General features: G+C 43.8%; 1 protein-coding gene across 4 annotated transcripts in view; it reads left to right on the top strand.

Moving 5' to 3' along the window:
- Positions 1–14,875, top strand: part of LOC308313499 (uncharacterized protein) — a 24,050-nt gene extending 9,175 nt beyond the window's left edge. For 3 of the 4 annotated variants that reach the window (XM_080760649.1, XM_080760648.1, XM_080760651.1), the window contains 6 exons: positions 2,878–2,980; positions 9,070–9,123; positions 10,278–10,474; positions 10,852–12,094; positions 14,152–14,296; positions 14,740–14,875. In XM_080760649.1, coding sequence (XP_080616775.1) covers positions 2,878–2,980; positions 9,070–9,123; positions 10,278–10,474; positions 10,852–12,094; positions 14,152–14,288 — 1,734 coding nt within the window. In that variant the 3' untranslated portion in view covers positions 14,289–14,296; positions 14,740–14,875. The remainder of the gene's footprint in view (positions 1–2,877; positions 2,981–9,069; positions 9,124–10,277; positions 10,475–10,851; positions 12,095–14,151; positions 14,297–14,739) is intronic. The other variant, XM_080760650.1, reaches the window with a different exon arrangement.
- The last annotated feature ends 3,087 nt before the right edge of the window (positions 14,876–17,962 follow it).

The following is a 17,962-nucleotide window of genomic DNA, read 5'->3' as shown; positions in this document are numbered from 1 at the left end:
GACGCACGCACGCACGAGCAGGCAGAGAGGGTTGCACAGACTAAACCAACGAGCAGGCAGAGAGGGTTGCACAGACTAAAGCAACGAGCAGTCAGAGAGGGTTGCACAGACTAAAGCAACGAGCAGGCAGAGAGGCTCAATTGTACGCCCATTTCCCACACCAGAGAACTGGTGTGGCCAATCGGGACACGGTATGCAATATGGGGCGGGCTTTGGTACAGTGACATTCAATGCTTGAGACCTTTGACTGACAGTAGCTCTGACCAATAATTGCGTCAAAGAGAAAATGTTTGAACCTGCCCCCCAGCATCTCCGGCACTCGAAAAATAACCTGATATTTCAAGTGGAAAAACATGATATGGTGTATTTTTCACTTGAACATCAGTTATGTTAAATTATTAGGCTCTTCACATAATCGATAACTTCATAATTTCCAAATTCAAAGCTTAAATGATGCCTGACTCTGCTGGTCAAAATGTGGAAAAAGAAAATAATTCTTTCCCCAATTTTGAATAATCTCTAGTCTAGACGAGGAATAATAAATTGTGTTTGTTCCTACACTGCAGTACATTAGAAAGTCTTCCTCGCGAATACTTGCATTATCTGTATCGCTGGGGCATTGTTTCTATTGTCAATTGAAACAGGCAGAGGCTCGTTGGCAGGAGATACAATATGTAGTAGACTACAAAACTACAGCCAACAGGAGATACAATATGTTGTAGACTACAAAACTACAGCCAACAGGAGATACAATATGTAGTAGACTACAAAACTACAGCCAACAGGAGATACAATATGTAGTAGACTACAAAACTACAGCCAACAGGAGATACAATATGTTGTAGACTACAAAACTACAGCCAACAGGAGATACAATATGTTGTAGACTACAAAACTACAGCCAACAGGAGATACAATATGTTGTAGACTACAAAACTACAGCCAACAGGAGATACAATATGTAGTAGACTACAAAACTACAGCCAACAGGAGATACAATATGTTGTAGACTACAAAACGTCATTGTTCGACCTCCCGATAGATCGACCATTACTACCCTATCTCTAACTCTAACCTAAACCTAACCGCAAGCACGGAGCAACGCGGTCGAACTAACGGGAGGTCGAACCTTAGGGCAGCCCCCCTACAAAACTACAGCCAACAGGAGATACAATATGTAGCAGACTACAAAACTACAAAACTATACAGCCGACTTCGTGAAACAAACTGACATGCAACTCTCAGTCATGTTTGATGTTGATATCAACAGAAATCCGTAATGCCATGAGAGTCAGAGACAAACAGAGATAAAGACAGATAGGTAGGGGAACGTAAAACCAGAGTCAGAGACAAACAGAGATAAAGACAGATAGGTAGGGGAACGTAAAACCAGAGTCAGAGACAAACAAGAGATAAAGACAGATAGGTAGGGGAACGTAAAACCAGAGTCAGAGACAAACAGAGATAAAGACAGATACGGTAGGTAGGGGAACGTATAAAACCAGAGTCAGAGACAAACAGAGATAAAGACAGATAGGTAAACGTAGCACAAACATGCACAACATTGACACAAGGTGGAGTTAATGGAAATCTAGTTATCGTTTATCTTTCCAGTACTTTTCTCTCAAGTTTCACAACAATGACGCTAATTTGAACTGAATTACACAGTGATAGAGAGAGAGAGAGAGACATTAAATCATACTTCCTGACCGTGTTCCGCATGGCCTGTGTCAGTGTGTGTGTGTGTGTATGTGTGTGTGTGTGTGTGTGTGTGTGCGTGCGTGTGTGTGTGTCCGTGCACGCTCGTGTTTGTGTGTTACATTGGAAAACAACAGCAGTGTTTGGGGATAAACAGACAGGGAGAGAGAGTGACAACCACAATAACAAACACCGATCACAGCCACCGTTTCCTGCCCAGGAGGAAGTGAAAATGAGCATGTGTTAAGTCATGGTGGGATGGATGAGGTATTAACCCATTCTGAACGGGAACCTATTTTGGTGTCGGCATCATGTTATGCTTTAGCTATTGAAAAACAGCAGATCTACAAGCTCATAGCGCGCCACCGAGTGGCGCGCTACGAGCTTGTAGGTCTGCTATTTTTGAAAATCGAAGAACGACTGACATTTTTAGAATCTGATCTCAGGTCAGAATGCGTTAAATCAGACCAGTGTGTGTCCAGTGGAAACCTCGTATGAATCTGATCTCAGGTCAGAATGGGTTAACCCACATCTAACTCTCTCTCTCTGCAGCTTTGCTGATTGATTGATTTGTATTTTCTTTCATTGCGTTCTGTCTCTTTCGCTTCCTGTTTTTAGAATGAAAGTTGGGAACAAATAGACTCTGAATAGAGAGAAACCCACTGACTGAACTGTTGTTATACATAAATATTAATTTAGGACGACTGAAGACAGATTGTGGGACTTTTAATGTGAACTCATGTATTATTTTCTCCTACTGTGTACATGGCTCTCAGCTACTGTACTTCTCAGGTCTACTGATGTTATCTTTGCAAAAGAAAGTCATATTAGAATAGCTGCTAATAATCAATCTCTCATTGTAGACCCTGTTATTCTATCCCACTAGTAATAGCCAACAGTTATACCTCTCTCTCTCTCTCTCTCTCTCTCTCTCTCTCTCTCTCTCTCTCTCTCTCTCTCTCTCTCTCTCTCTCTCTCTCTCTCTCTCTCTCTCTCTCTCTCTCTCTCTCTCTCTCTCTCCCTCTCTCTATTCGCTATATGGTCTTTTTTTTATACCATTTTGTTGATTGATGTAATCCTGTGGTTTGACTGGTCTGATTACAGTATAGTCTTCTCCTGTACATTAAGACCTGCTTCAAATGGTGTTATTTTTAAATGTAAACGTTGTTTCTCTTGCAGGGCGACCCCATCCCTCCTTCGTTAGTAGACCTGCTGAAGAACAGCCCCATCTCGTCTGTAGAAGACCTGAAACAGCTGCTGCAGCAGGAGCCAGACTACACAGGTAAACCAACCACCTCCACGCACGCACACACACACACACACACACACACACACACACACACACACACACACAGTCACACACACACACACACACACACACACACACACACACACACACACACACACACACACACACACGCACACAATGCAGACTAACGGGGCACAGGCCAGGGACAGTAATAACGAGAGGCAGACGTGGAGGAGGTGAGCATGTGCAGGTGTGTCTTGCAGGCTCTGGACAGACAGGAATCTCCAAGTGTGTGTGTGTGTGTGTGTGTGTGTGTGTGTGTGTGTGTGTGTGTGTGTGTGTGTGTGTGTGTGTGTGTGTGTGTGTGTGTGTGTGTGTGCTCGTGCGTGCGTTGGAGAGACAGAGAGAGAGAGAGAGAGAGAGAGATGTCTTAGTGTTTTTTCCTACCATAGCGGTCATTGGCCGTGCCTTAAAGCTACCTAATTTATGGCAAAATAAATGGTTATGGCAAAACTTAACTTAAATACGGTAATAATCACTATTATGGGTCCATAAAACATGTATTCAGCTCTTTGAATGCATTCATTGCATAAACTATTCGGTGATATATTTTCTGCCTATTGGGCCGAAACCGAATAGGCCGAAAATGCATTTTTAGCCATTTTCTGCCGAATATTTTCTGCTGCCGAATATTCGGTGCATCACTAACCTAGACCCTATATGGAGATACAGTGTATATGTATTGTAGATGAGTGGACTAGACCCTATATGGAGATACAGTATATAATGTATTGTAGATGAGTGGACCTAGACCTATATGGAGATACAGTATATAATGTATTGTAGATGAGTGGACCTAGACCCTATATGGAGATACAGTGTATATGTATTGTAGATGAGTGGACCTAGACCCTATATGGAGATACAGTGTATATGTATTGTAGATGAGTGGACCTAGACCCTATATGGAGAAACAGTATATAATGTATTGTAGATGAGTGGACCTAGACCCTATATGGAGAAACAGGTATATAATGTATTGTAGATGAGTGGACCTAGACCCTATATGAGAAACAGTATATAATGTATTGTAGATGAGTGGACCTAGACCCTATATGGAGAAACAGTATATAATGTATTGTAGATGAGTGGACCTAGACCCTATATGGAGAAACAGTATATAATGTATTGTAGATGAGTGGACCTAGACCCTATATGGAGAAACAGTATATAATGTATTGTAGATGAGTGGACCTAGACCCTATATGGAGAAACAGTATATAATGTATTGTAGATGAGTGGACCTAGACCCTATATGGAGAAACAGTATATAATGTATTGTAGATGAGTGGACCTAGACCCTATATGGAGAAACAGTATATAATGTATTGTAGATGAGTGGACCTAGACCCTATATGGAGAAACAGTATATAATGTATTGTAGATGAGTGGACCTAGACCCTATATGGAGAAACAGTATATAATGTATTGTAGATGAGTGGACCTAGACCCTATATGGAGATACAGTGTATAATGTATTGTAGATGAGTGGACCTAGACCCTATATGAGAAACAGTGTATAATGTATTGTAGATGAGTGGACCTAGACCCTATATGGAGAAACAGTATATAATGTATTGTAGATGAGTGGACCTAGACCCTATATGGAGAAACAGTATATAATGTATTGTAGATGAGTGGACCTAGACCCTATATGGAGAAACAGTATATAATGTATTGTAGATGAGTGGACCTAGACCCTATATGGAGAAACAGTATATAATGTATTGTAGATGAGTGGACCTAGACCCTATATGGAGATACAGTATATAATGTATTGTAGATGAGTGGACCTAGACCCTATATGGAGATACAGTATATAATGTATTGTAGATGAGTGGACCTAGACCCTATATGGAGATACAGTATATAATGTATTGTAGATGAGTGGACCTAGACCCTATATGGAGATACAGTATATAATGTATTGTAGATGAGTGGACCTAACCCTATATGGAGATACAGTGTATTTGTATTGTAGATGAGTGGACCTAAACCCTATATGGAGATACAGTATATAATGTATTGTAGATGAGTGGACCTAAACCCTATATGGAGATACAGTGTATATGTATTGTAGATGAGTGACCTAAACCCTATATGGAGATACAGTATATAATGTATTGTAGATGAGTGGACCTAGACCCTATATGGAGATACAGTATATAATGTATTGTAGATGAGTGGACCTAGACCCTATATGGAGATACAGTATATAATGTATTGTAGATGAGTGGACCTAGACCCTATATGAGATACAGTATATAATGTATTGTAGATGAGTGGACCTAGACCCATATGGAGATACAGTGTATAATGTATTGTAGATGAGTGGACCTAGACCCTATATGGAGATACAGTATATAATGTATTGTAGATGAGTGGACCTAGACCCTATATGGAGATACAGTGTATATGTATTGTAGATGAGTGGACCTAGACCCTATATGGAGATACAGTGTATATGTATTGTAGATGAGTGACCTAGACCCTATATGGAGAAACAGTATATAATGTATTGTAGATGAGTGGACCTAGACCCTATATGGAGATACAGTATATAATGTATTGTAGATGAGTGGACCTAAACCCTATATGGAGATACAGTGTATTTGTATTGTAGATGAGTGGACCTAGACCCTATATGGAGATACAGTATATAATGTATTGTAGATGAGTGGACCTAAACCCTATATGGAGAAACAGTATATAATGTATTGTAGATGAGTGGACCTAGACCCTATATGGAGATACAGTATATAATGTATTGTAGATGAGTGGACCTAGACCCTATATGGAGAACAGTATATAATGTATTGTAGATGAGTGGACCTAGACCCTATATGGAGATACAGTGTATATGTATTGTAGATGAGTGGACCTAGACCCTATATGGAGATACAGTATATAATGTATTGTAGATGAGTGGACCTAGACCCTATATGGAGATACAGTGTATATGTATTGTAGATGAGTGGACCTAGACCCTATATGAGATACAGTGTATATGTATTGTAGATGAGTGGACCTAGACCCTATATGGAGAAACAGTATATAATGTATTGTAGATGAGTGGACCTAGACCCTATATGGAGATACAGTGTATATGTATTGTAGATGAGTGGACCTAGACCCTATATGGAGAAACAGTATATAATGTATTGTAGATGAGTGGACCTAGACCCTATATGGAGAAACAGTATATAATGTATTGTAGATGAGTGGACCTAGACCCTATATGGAGATACAGTGTATATGTATTGTAGATGAGTGGACCTAGACCATATATGGAGAAACAGTATTAATGTATTGTAGATGAGTGGACCTAGACCCTATATGGAGATACAGTGTATATGTATTGTAGATGAGTGGACCTAAACCTATATGGAGATACAGTATATAATGTATTGTAGATGAGTGGACCTAGACCTATATGGAGATACAGTATATAATGTATTGTAGATGAGTGGACCTAGACCCTATATGGAGATACAGTATATATGTATTGTAGATGAGTGGACCTAGACCCTATATGGAGATACAGTATATAATGTATTGTAGATGAGTGGACCTAGACCCTATATGGAGATACAGTATATAATGTATCGTAGATGAGTGGACCTAGACCCTATATGGAGAAACAGTATATAATGTATTGTAGATGAGTGGACCTAGACCCTATATGGAGATACAGTATATAATGTATCGTAGATGAGTGGACCTAGACCCTATATGGAGATACAGTATATAATGTATCGTAGATGAGTGGACCTAGACCCTATATGGAGATACAGTGTATATGTATATGTATCGTAGATGAGTGGATTCCCCCGGGGGTCTACGCTCGTTTCTCCTCTACACTCAAATCTCTTTGTCTATTATCACCTAATATGTCCGGTTGGCCTGTGATGACATGCCAGAACAGGGACGCTAGGGTTCATATGGTTAAGGCAATTATTACACGAGAAAGTAGCATGAGGAAAGGAGGGACAGATGAGGGGTCGGAGGGAGACCAGAGGGTAGAGAGACATAGAGAGAGAGAGGGACCGGGAGAGAGAGAGAATACAGTAGCAGTGACCTTGCCGAGTGCTCGACCAATCACAGAGAGAGAAAGACATGAGTCACTTTACCAACACAAGGCCACCGCATTGTTCTCCTGCACTGGATTCCTCCCATGGCTTTGAAATGTGGATATGAGTGACAGAACACCCCTTAACGTACGCCCACCCCCCCCCCCCCCGCTAACCTCTCATTTCTCTCTCTCTCTATCTTTCTCACTCACTCACACGCATGGACGCAAGGGGCACACGCATGCACGCGTACACACACACACACACACACACACACACACTCACTCACAAACGCATGCATGCACACACGCACGCTCTCACTCACGCACGCACACACACACGCCCGCCCGCACTGACACTGCAGACACATCTTGTCAGGTTATTTCAAGGTTAAGTCATTCTTTTTCTTTAAGAAACAGATACCCTCTCCCCCTCCTGTAGACAAACAATTCATTAAATAACACATAAATCTGGTTTAAATAAACACAGGTCATTATTTTGTGAAAGTTGTCACGAAAACCTGCTCCGAGGGTTCACGAAAGAATTGGATTGTTTTTATAGTCTTTATAAAAGCTTTTTTTGGTGTTTGGTTGAAATCCGTTATTTTTAGAATGTCTCAACTTGCTTTAAATGGTCACAAGGAAACATGTCAAAGAGAAGGAAGGGAACAAAAGCTTACAGAACGTCTAGACAGACACGAACACATGCAGTCGCAGGCGTATAGTTTACTGAAAAAAAGAGGACAACTGTGGCGCAAATCTGGACCGTTAGAATAACACACGCGCACCATAGAGTAGACGCACACGAAAACAAGTCATTTTTTATCTTAAAGCACATCGGCATAGGCATCTAATAACAGGCTATATGAAATATACGACATGTGAGCGTGTATGCGTGAGCGCATGCACACATTCACATGCACACGCGCAAGTTACTCATATCTCTCTTCAGCAGCATTCTAGACAGCCCTGAGACGAATTGCAGCAGAAAATAGCAGTAATTGTTTTAGCACGGGGGGGGCTTCCTTTGTGCCATGAACAATGAGGCTGACTACAGACGGCCGTACATGTTTTACAAATGGCTGTCATCACCCAGAGAAGAGCTCACTCAAAGCTGACGTGTGAAGTTTTATTAGGCAATAGCTGGGAAATATTACATTACAATATTACTAACCATAACCACCCTCTATACTCGGTAAACTAATACTTAGTTGACTGGATTCTATACTCTCTCTAACTTCCGATCTACAAACTCTGTCTCAACAACACGTCTCAATGCAACTTGTAGATCTGCTGTTTTCGCTGAATGTTCCCCCCAGAACAGGGATGTTATAGAGGGTTCAAGCGGTTAAGATTCTGTTCTGTTCAATTTAACTGGAGAATGTATAGAAAATGTGTCCTGTGTTGAAACACATTGGCTCTGGGTTGATGTACTATATTACTATAATGTGTCATATTCAGAACCTTCACAGTGACTATGAGTACTTGTCTATGTGCGTGTAAATGACTGCGTACGGCAGGTAGACCACAAAGGTTGTGCTGTGTAGACCACATGACATGCCCCTAAAATATATATAATCTATCAATTGGCATTGACATAAAAAAGGGTCTGTCAGCTCAAACCCACAATGCAATACTGTTGTTTTCAAGAGTGTTGCACAAATATATCAGTATAGCATTACAAAGTTGTATACAAGGAAACCCTACCAAATCCATTTGAACCCCACTCTATTTCCCATTCCAAGTGAGTCTTATGTATTTCCAAGCATTTTGAAAGTAGCTCTCAAGACAAAAAAGTGTTGGCACCCCTGGTGTACAGTGTGTAGAGACGAAATGTGAATGATCACTCTCTCTCTCTCTCTCTCTCTCTCTCTCTCTCTCCCCCTGTCTCTCTCTCTCTCCCTGTCTCTCTCTCTCTCTCTCTCTCCCTCCCTGTCTCTCTCTCTCTCTCTCTCTCTCTCCCTCTCTCACCGTTTCTCTTCCCCTCCCGCAGAAGAAGAAGAAGAAGAAGAAGAGCACACCCATGGCCGATACACTAGAAGCCTTAGTAAGTTTAACAAACAGCATGCTGTGTGTGTGTGTGTGTGTGTGTGTGTGTGTGTGTGTGTGTGTGTCTGTGCGCACACGCATGCACGCGCGCGTGTGTGTGTGTATAGTACCGTGTTTTACTGTCTTTGTGGGGATCGTCAAACAGTCAGTCAGTAAAATTGTTTGAGTTAGGGGTACATGTTTTAGATTGGGGTATACTTAGGATTGGTGTTAGAGTGAGGGTAGAGTTAAGCAAGCTTAAAGCTTATTTTTTTTAGTGAATAATTGATTTCCCCACAAAGCCTTTATGTCTATGTTTCTGTGCAACTCACTTTCTGCTCAGCAGTGTCTTCTCAACCATCTCTGTTCATGTCTCCAACATCAATGTCCATACCTATTAATTCAGGATGTTATAATTATATCCTCTCAGTCAGTCGGTGCCAGATTCCCTGTAATATCCGTCACGGATGAATGTAGCTTTCATATCTCAGTCAGTTTTTTTCAGTGAAAATACTGACCAGATTTTTAAAACTTGTAACCAACGCCTCCACCTACTACGCAAGCTCAACTCCTTTAGAGTGAGCAAGCATATTATGGAAACAGTCTATAAAAACCTGATTGAGGGAATCTTGACATTTAACATGGCAATGTGGTTTGGCAATTTAAATGTAAAAGGAAGAAGCAAGCTGCAGCGAATAGTAAACCTAGCCTCAAAAATCATTGGGAAGAGACAGCAACAATTAGGCTGTATTTACAAGGAGGTACTTCGTAAAAAAGCTATCAAGATAGCAAACGACCTCCTCTCATCCACTCTGCAGGGAGTTCCAACTACTTCCCTCTGGTAGACGGTACAAAGTACCAAGAGCTAACCGTAACATTTAAAAAAATTCTTTCATACCAAATGCCATTAAGGCACTAAATGATACCATGTCTCGCTAGATTTGTTTGTTTTTCCAATGTATCTGCCACTGTGTTGTCCTGCACTTTTTTGCCATGAGAAAATAATTGTGTTAAGTGTTGTTGCTGTTGTTGTAACCGTTTGTTTTTTAATGTTTGAGACCGAAGACGAATTTCCACACGTGGACAATAAATGAAACTAACTAACTAACTAACATATGTTTCCCTCTCCACCTCCTCCCCCTCCCCCTCCTCCTCCCCCTCCTCCCCCCCCAGCGGAGGCCCAGCCGGCGCAGCAGGCGGTGTGCAAGGTGCGCACGGAGGTGATGGAGGTGACGCGCGCCATGCTGGACCGCCGGAACGCCAACTTCCTGCTGTGGCCGCCGTGCGTGGAGGTGCAGCGCTGCTCGGGCTGCTGCAACACGCGCACGCTGCAGTGCGTCCCCACCGTCACCAGCACACGCTACCTACAGGTATACACACGCTACGCCTACACGCTACATATACACGCTACCTACAGGTACACAAAGCACACGCTACCTACAGGTACAGCACACAGCTGTTGTGTGTGTTTAGTTATCTTCTAATAAAGTTTGTTTTCATTTTATCCTTTGCTATACCTCTGCCCCCCCCCCATGTAAAGCGTCTTTGGGTACTCTGTTTAGTATAGAGCTGGAGAGACGAGGAGACCCTCTGTTACTGAACAAACACTTTAGCAGTGATTACTTTCGCAAAATATATAAGACCTTTCTCACTTTAGCAAATAACCTTTTCTTTCAAACCAAGAGATATCACTCAGTGCAGTATAGCGGCTGACCCGTGACGTAACGGCTGTGCGTTTGTCCTCCAGGTGATAAAGATCCAGTACATCAACAAGAACGCCCACTACGAGAAAGCCACCATCCCGGTGGAGGACCACGCCGGCTGCAGGTGCCAGGCCTCCACGTCCCCTCGCTCCCCCGCCACGGCCAACGCCAACCCCCCTCGCCCTCAGCCTCAGCAGCCCCCGTCGCCCCCCTCCTCCTCCTCCCCCCCTCACCTGCCACGAACCCACCACCCGGCTCCGCCCCCCCAGAAGAGCCACGCCTCCAAGGCCGACCTCCATCGCCACGACGACCTTAAGCGCAACCAGCAGGGCTACGAGTGGCAGACGGGGAGGTACACGCAGCTGGCGCACACGCAGCCGCAGCCGCAGCCGCACTGGACGCAGCCCCGGACCCATCACCCTGCCGCACCGGCCTCCGCCACGCACGCCCTGCACACCCTGACGCACGCACAGCACAGCCCGCTGGCGGACCAGGCCGCCACGGACGGGGGCACGCAGCAGCCGCCGCCGCCCAGGGAAGGACACGGACACGGCAGCGGCTACGACGGCAGCAAGGAGGACGGCGGGGCGCACGCCACGCCCGGCGCGGCAGAGCAGCGGCATCTAGAACATACGCAAAGGCAGCAGCAGTTATATCAGCAACAACAACAACAACAACAACAACAACAACAATATGAACAACAAAAGCAGCAGCATTATCAACAGCAGTATCAGTATCGGCAGCATTATTCACACCAAGCATATCCGCAGTATAACGGCGGCGGGGCGGCGGTGGGCGACCGGGAGCTGAGGACGCAGTACAGACTCAACGGTCCGCAGTCCGACAGCGCCTCTCTGCCCAGCGGTGGTGGCCCCGCCACGCTCGCGCCCAATCACAACAACAAACCCAAACAGAGGACCACCACCGCCTCCCCCGAACCGACCAATCAGAGAGAGTTATCAGCGGGGGGCGACGGCCAAAAGGCTACTGACGAGGTCAAAAATCAAACACGGACAGAGACCAAAGTAGCCAATCACGAGTCGGGGAAGGAGAGGGAGGAGGCGGGGTCAGCCAACAGTGGTGACACAGCGGTGGCGGCGACGGAGCTGACCAATCAGAAAAGGGATAAAGACTGTGAAACGTCCGGGGCGGAGTGTCCTCTGACGGAGCTGGAGAGGAGACAGAAGCTTCTAGAGGTCGTACAGAGGGAGCCTCACCTTCACCCCCATCATCCTCATCCTCATCCTCAGCACCGGCCAAAGCCAGAGACCACGGCGCACAAATCAGGTACTGAACGGGAGAATAAAGCCTCATTTATGCTTTGTCGCACAAGCTTAGGCTTAACCCATTCTGACCTGAGATCAGATTCATACCAGGTTTCCACTGGACACACACTGGGTCTGATTAACCCATTCTGACCTGAGATCAGATTCTATAAAAATGTCAGTCGTTCTTCGATTTTTCAAAAATAGCAGATCTACAAGCTCGTAGCGCGCCACCGAGTGGCGCGCTACGAGCTTGTAGATCTGCTATTTTTCAATAGCTAAAGCATAACATGATGCTGACACCAAAATGAGTTCCCGGTCAGAATGGGTTAAAGTGTTATCGACCTTGCGTGCGTGCGTGCGTGCGTGCGTGCGTGCGTACATTCATGCGTGCGTGCGTGTGAGAGAGTGATGTACTGTGGCTGTTTTGAATTATTTGGGCTATCTTATTGCACTATTACTGCAGGTTATTATATGCAGGCTCTGGGGGCCTCTGTAATGGCTCCCACTCTCTACACACCTTTAATGCAGGATTGATGGCCATGCCATGCAGGGCATTTAGCTTGCGCGCGCGAGAGAGAGACAGAGAGAGTGCGTTTGTGTGAGCATCATAACCGCAGAGACCCATTTGTGGAGTGCATGAGTCAGTGGGAAAAGCCAGGAGAACAGGCCACTGTTCCCGTCTAGTGTGAGCTACTGTACTACACCGTACTCTACTGTATGTGTCCTGCTATTGTCTCCCAGATCCTTGGGAACTGGACCTTTCTCTGTCACAAAGTTTTACAAACTCGCACATGTGATGGTATAGAGTATAGACAGACACTGTTACCTGCCAACATTAGAAACAATAAGGAGGTTTTCTTTAGCCCCGCCCCTGGACGCACATTTTCACAATGAATTGAATTGAAATAAATAAATAAATGAGTTCAGTAAGAAGGTCTGAATGTTTCACTGGAAAAGTAGGGAGCTCAACTCTGCAGATTATATCGTATTAACCCATTCTGAACGGGAACCCGTTTTGGTGTTAGCATCATGTTATGCTTTAGCTATTGAAAAATAGCAGATCTACAAGCTCGTAGCGCGCCACCGAGTGGCGCGCTACGAGCTTGTAGGTCTGCTATTTTTGAAAAATCGAAGAACGACTGACATTTTTAGAATCTGATCTCAGGTCAGAATGGGTTAATCAGACCAGTGTGTGACCGGTGGAAACCTCGTATGAATCTGATCTCAGGTCAGAATGGGTTAATATACTCTATAGACTATACTCTCTATACTTAAATATTCAAGTCTGTCTTCTGTTTATTCTCTCCTCTCTCTTTCTCTTGCCCTCCACTCTTTAGTTTGAGAATTAGACTAATAAACTGTATCTGAACCGTCTTATATACATTACAGTATGTGGTACAGTGTGTGGTATAGTTTATCAGCAGCATGTTGGCACTGGAAATAATATTGTTCTTTAAAATACAATCATTCATTCATACTTTTGAGTGTGGCGGGTGGAAATTCCTCAAAAATAAGCACATTTTTTTAATTTATTATAGGCTATACTATTTATTTATTTAAATTAATGTGAAGATGTTTGAATCTTTGAAATGAAGCCTTAAATGAAGCCTCATATACATCATTGATCGGAGTCCACCAGGGATCTGTAAGTCTCCAACTCTAAGGGCCGATTCATACTCCAATTTTACCGCTGTTTCGGCGCTGTAGTGCCGAAATGATTTCGGCTCGTCAGAAATTTTCAGTAGCACCGAAGAGCCGACTTTAGGACGGTACCCGCCCCCCCCCCCCCCCCCCGAACCTCAAATGACGTCAAATTGTAGGCTCTACAGAGCCGAACCGACTTTTATTCGGCTCTAAAATAGGAGTATGAATCGGCCCTAAGCCCCCTCAGTTTTTCCCTCTATACCTCAGATCTCTAGATGTAGGCTGTACGCCCCAGAATAGGGGCACTATAGGGTTCAGCAGGTTCAAATAAGTTCCGGATTGCAGCTTTTAAGGTCATCGGGGCACGAGTCGTGTTTGTCTTCTTTTGTACTTAATCCTATACCTTCCTCTGTGCCTTTGTTTCTCTCCAAGTTGTCACGACGACGACGGCGGATCCCAGCCGGTCCTCCACCACCCGCGTGCTACCGTTCCGCCCAGCGCTGCCCCGACGCAGGAGGAGACATCGCAGCCGCATCAGCAAAGCAGCCATCAGAGCCATGATCATGTAGAGCTGCAGGTGAGAGAGAGGGAGAGAGACAGAGAGACATAAGGCTACAGTGATGAACAATGCATTGTTCATCATATCGGTATCGCCTGTTATTTACTTAACATTTTTAATATCTGTAAAATCAGTATCAGCAAAATAATGTTTAGCCAATATATATATTTTTTTGTTAATAATATATTATGTTTGAAGGTGAAGCTGAAAAAGGCTTTTTGTGAGGATTGAAGGCTTCAGATTCAATCAGTGTTTTCTTGGGAAGCTTTCAAGGGGTGTCTAACCCGTAGAGTTGGAAGGAAGGGAGCGAGACAGAGATGGAACTGGGGGCCATGCGTGTGACCCCCAGTGTTATGTTCAAAGTCTAACCTATCGTAGTATAAACCTGGATATATTATCATCATCATGGCTGTACATGACGGCCGTAACTCATACATCTTTCTTCTGCTTTTTTTCCCCAGAAAGTGGGAAAGATTCTGAACTGAATAAACGATAGCTGCTGGTCAGACACACCTCCCGAGGAATTGGAAGGGACTCTAATATGTTGGAATGTAAAAAAAAAACTGGAATTCTTGATGCACACTGGAGACTGGAGCGACAGCTGAAGGCTGTTACCCAGTTCAGGTCAACAGGATGGGGTCTTGTCCGGAGGACAAGCCATTTGTCTGTCTATTGAAGAGCATTGAACAATTGAATGAAATAACAAAGTAACCTTATATAATCCTTGGATTGGTGAACGGCACACTCTAAAACACTGGCTATTGCTTGTATGAACTACAAAATCCCATAAGCCAATGCCATGACGATGGCCAGATCCAATGATAGACTGCTGTGAGCTAGTTTGACTACTGATTGATAAGCGAGTCAAAAACACGAACTCCGACTGGGCAGAAATGGTCCCTTTTTTGGGGGCACCGTGACCAAATCCTGGGTTAACCTTTGGAGTTAGAAGGTATCAAAGACGAACTGGGAACTTCAATGGAAGCGAGGAAAGCGTGAACTAATGCATAATACTGGTATATGTGCAGTGCACTGGGCCAATGACTGGAAGCTATACTGGTATATGTGCAGTGCACTGGGCCAATGACTGGAAGCTATACGACATGAACGTTGGAAAAAGAATGGGAACGCAGCTCAGGACTCAAAGAAGCCAAACATTCATGTTATCCTACAATCTTTGAATGGAATCTTAACCCTTACCTTACACTGGAGTAGCCATACACTGACCATACCGTATTGACTTGGACATAATACTGTATTACGTGCTGTACTGTATTCTGTATGTACTGTACACAGTAAAATCATCAGTGTTAACCCATTCTGACCTGAGATCAGATTCACACGAGGTTTCCACTGGACACACACTGGTCTGATTAACCCATTCTGACCTGAGATCAGATTCTAAAAAATGTCAGTCGTTCTTTGATTTTTCAAAAATAGCAGACCTACAAGCTCGTAGCGCGCCACTCGGTGGCGCGCTACGAGCTTGTAGATCTGCTATTTTTCAATAGCTAAAGCATAACATGATGCTGAACACCAAAACGGGTTCCCGGTCAGAAAGGGTTAACATAACTCAGTGTCAACTCATGTACTGGAAATATAGATAACATGCTCATCCTTTTTTCTTTTTTTTTACTACCGCCAGATGAAATGGAATAACAAACAATAAAAAAACAAAATACAAAAAAACAAATGCCTGCATAGTTAACATGCTATGAATATCCAACATAGACCAAGTCCCAAAGATGAGGCTTTTAGCAATCGATGTGAGCAAAGTTAGCCAACACTGTACATGTACAAATGCTTTTAGAAAGTGATTTCTGAAAAGAATCTTAACTTATTCAAAAGAAGGATGTGTCATCCTTCCATTTCAAAGTGTAATTATTGTTGCAGATTATGTTTTTTTTGATTATAATTATTGGTTGTGTACACTGTTAATGTAATGAATGCTATTTTTAATATAAAGTAAAAAAAATGTAAAATAAAAAATGTGTAGGTGTCTTTATTACGTCCGTTTTTTCCCCATCCATTTTCTCCCAAATGAGTAAGAGAGAGAGAGAGAGTGTGTGTGTGTGTGTGTGTGTGTGTGTGTGTGTGTGTGTGTGTGTGTGTGTGTGTGTGTGTGTGGCGCTCCTTTCTTGCATCGCGTTCCCATTGAAAATGAATGGGGAAAAAATGACACGTTCAGACGGTGCAGAGCAGCGCAAATCCAACGCGCACGCGCACCTGTGTTCGCCGTGGCAAGAAAGGAGCGCCATAGTGTGTGTGTGTGTGTGTGTGGTGTATGAGCGTACGTGCGTGCATGCGTGGGTGGGTGGACCACATTAAAACCCTCCTGGCTGAAGCACTGTGCTATCCAACCTTCTGCACTTGCAGATCTGGCTGTTGATCGCCATACTTGGCACGCCATCAGTCACCGGGGCAGCGCACACCTCCAGGAGCAGGAGGACACCGCAACGTGCACACACTGCGACACCAGCGGGCTGCAGGGGCGCCCCTCCCTCCCTCCCTCCCTCCCTCCCTCATGTGTGGACTTCATCTGACCCACATGTGGCAAACAATGCAGGCCACGCATTGGCCCGCAAAAGTGTGTGTGTGCGTATGAGCATGTGTGAGCAACTGAGCATGTGTACTATACAGTATGTGTGTACTTTGTGGGTTTTTTTTACGTGTGTATTTAGTTCAGTATGGAATACTCATGACCTAATCATCTATTGCAACAAATGGAATACATGGTGCTGAACCCTATGGTTTCCATATTTATTCTTATATATATTTCACAATTTTCAAATATAGCAGATCTATTGCCCTTGTCAGTGACATGGTCAGTATCATGTCAGTATCATGGTCAGTATCATGTCAGTATCATGGTCAGTATCATGTCAGTGTCATGGTCAGTATCATGGTCAGTATCATGTCAGTATCATGGTCAGTATCATGGTCAGTATCATGGTCAGTGACATGGTCAGTGTCATGGTCAGTCTCATGTCAGTATCATGTCAGTGTCATGGTCAGTGACATGGTCAGTGACATGTCAGTATCATGGTCAGTGACATGTCAGTGTCATGTCAGTATCATGGTCAGTATCATGTCAGTATCATGTCAGTATCATGGTCAGTGTCATGTCAGTATCATGGTCAGTATCATGTCAGTGTCATGGTCAGTGACATGGTCAGTGACATGTCAGTATCATGGTCAGTGACATGTCAGTGTCATGTCAGTATCATGGTCAGTATCATGTCAGTATCATGGTCAGTATCATGTCAGTGTCATGGTCAGTGACATGGTCAGTATCATGTCAGTGTCATGGTCAGTATCATGTCAGTGTCATGGTCAGTGTCATGTCAGTATCATGGTCAGTATCATGTCAGTATCATGGTCAGTATCATGTCAGTGTCATGGTCAGTGTCATGTCAGTATCATGTCAGTGACATGGTCAGTGACATGGTCAGTATCATGTCAGTGTCATGGTCAGTGACATGGTCAGTATCATGTCAGTGTCATGGTCAGTGACATGGTCAGTATCATGTCAGTGTCATGGTCAGTATCATGGTCAGTATCATGGTCAGTATCATGTCAGTATCATGGTCAGTATCATGTCAGTATCATGTCAGTGTCATGTCAGTGTCATGGTCAGTATCATGTCAGTATCATGGTCAGTATCATGGTCAGTATCATGTCAGT

Source organism: Protomyctophum bolini (assembly GCF_963924005.1).
Source record: "Protomyctophum bolini genome assembly, chromosome: 3".
Taxonomy (NCBI): Eukaryota; Metazoa; Chordata; class Actinopteri; order Myctophiformes; family Myctophidae; genus Protomyctophum; species Protomyctophum bolini.
The sequence above is the reverse complement of the archived record's forward strand: the minus strand, read 5'-3'. Positions and strand labels throughout refer to the sequence as shown.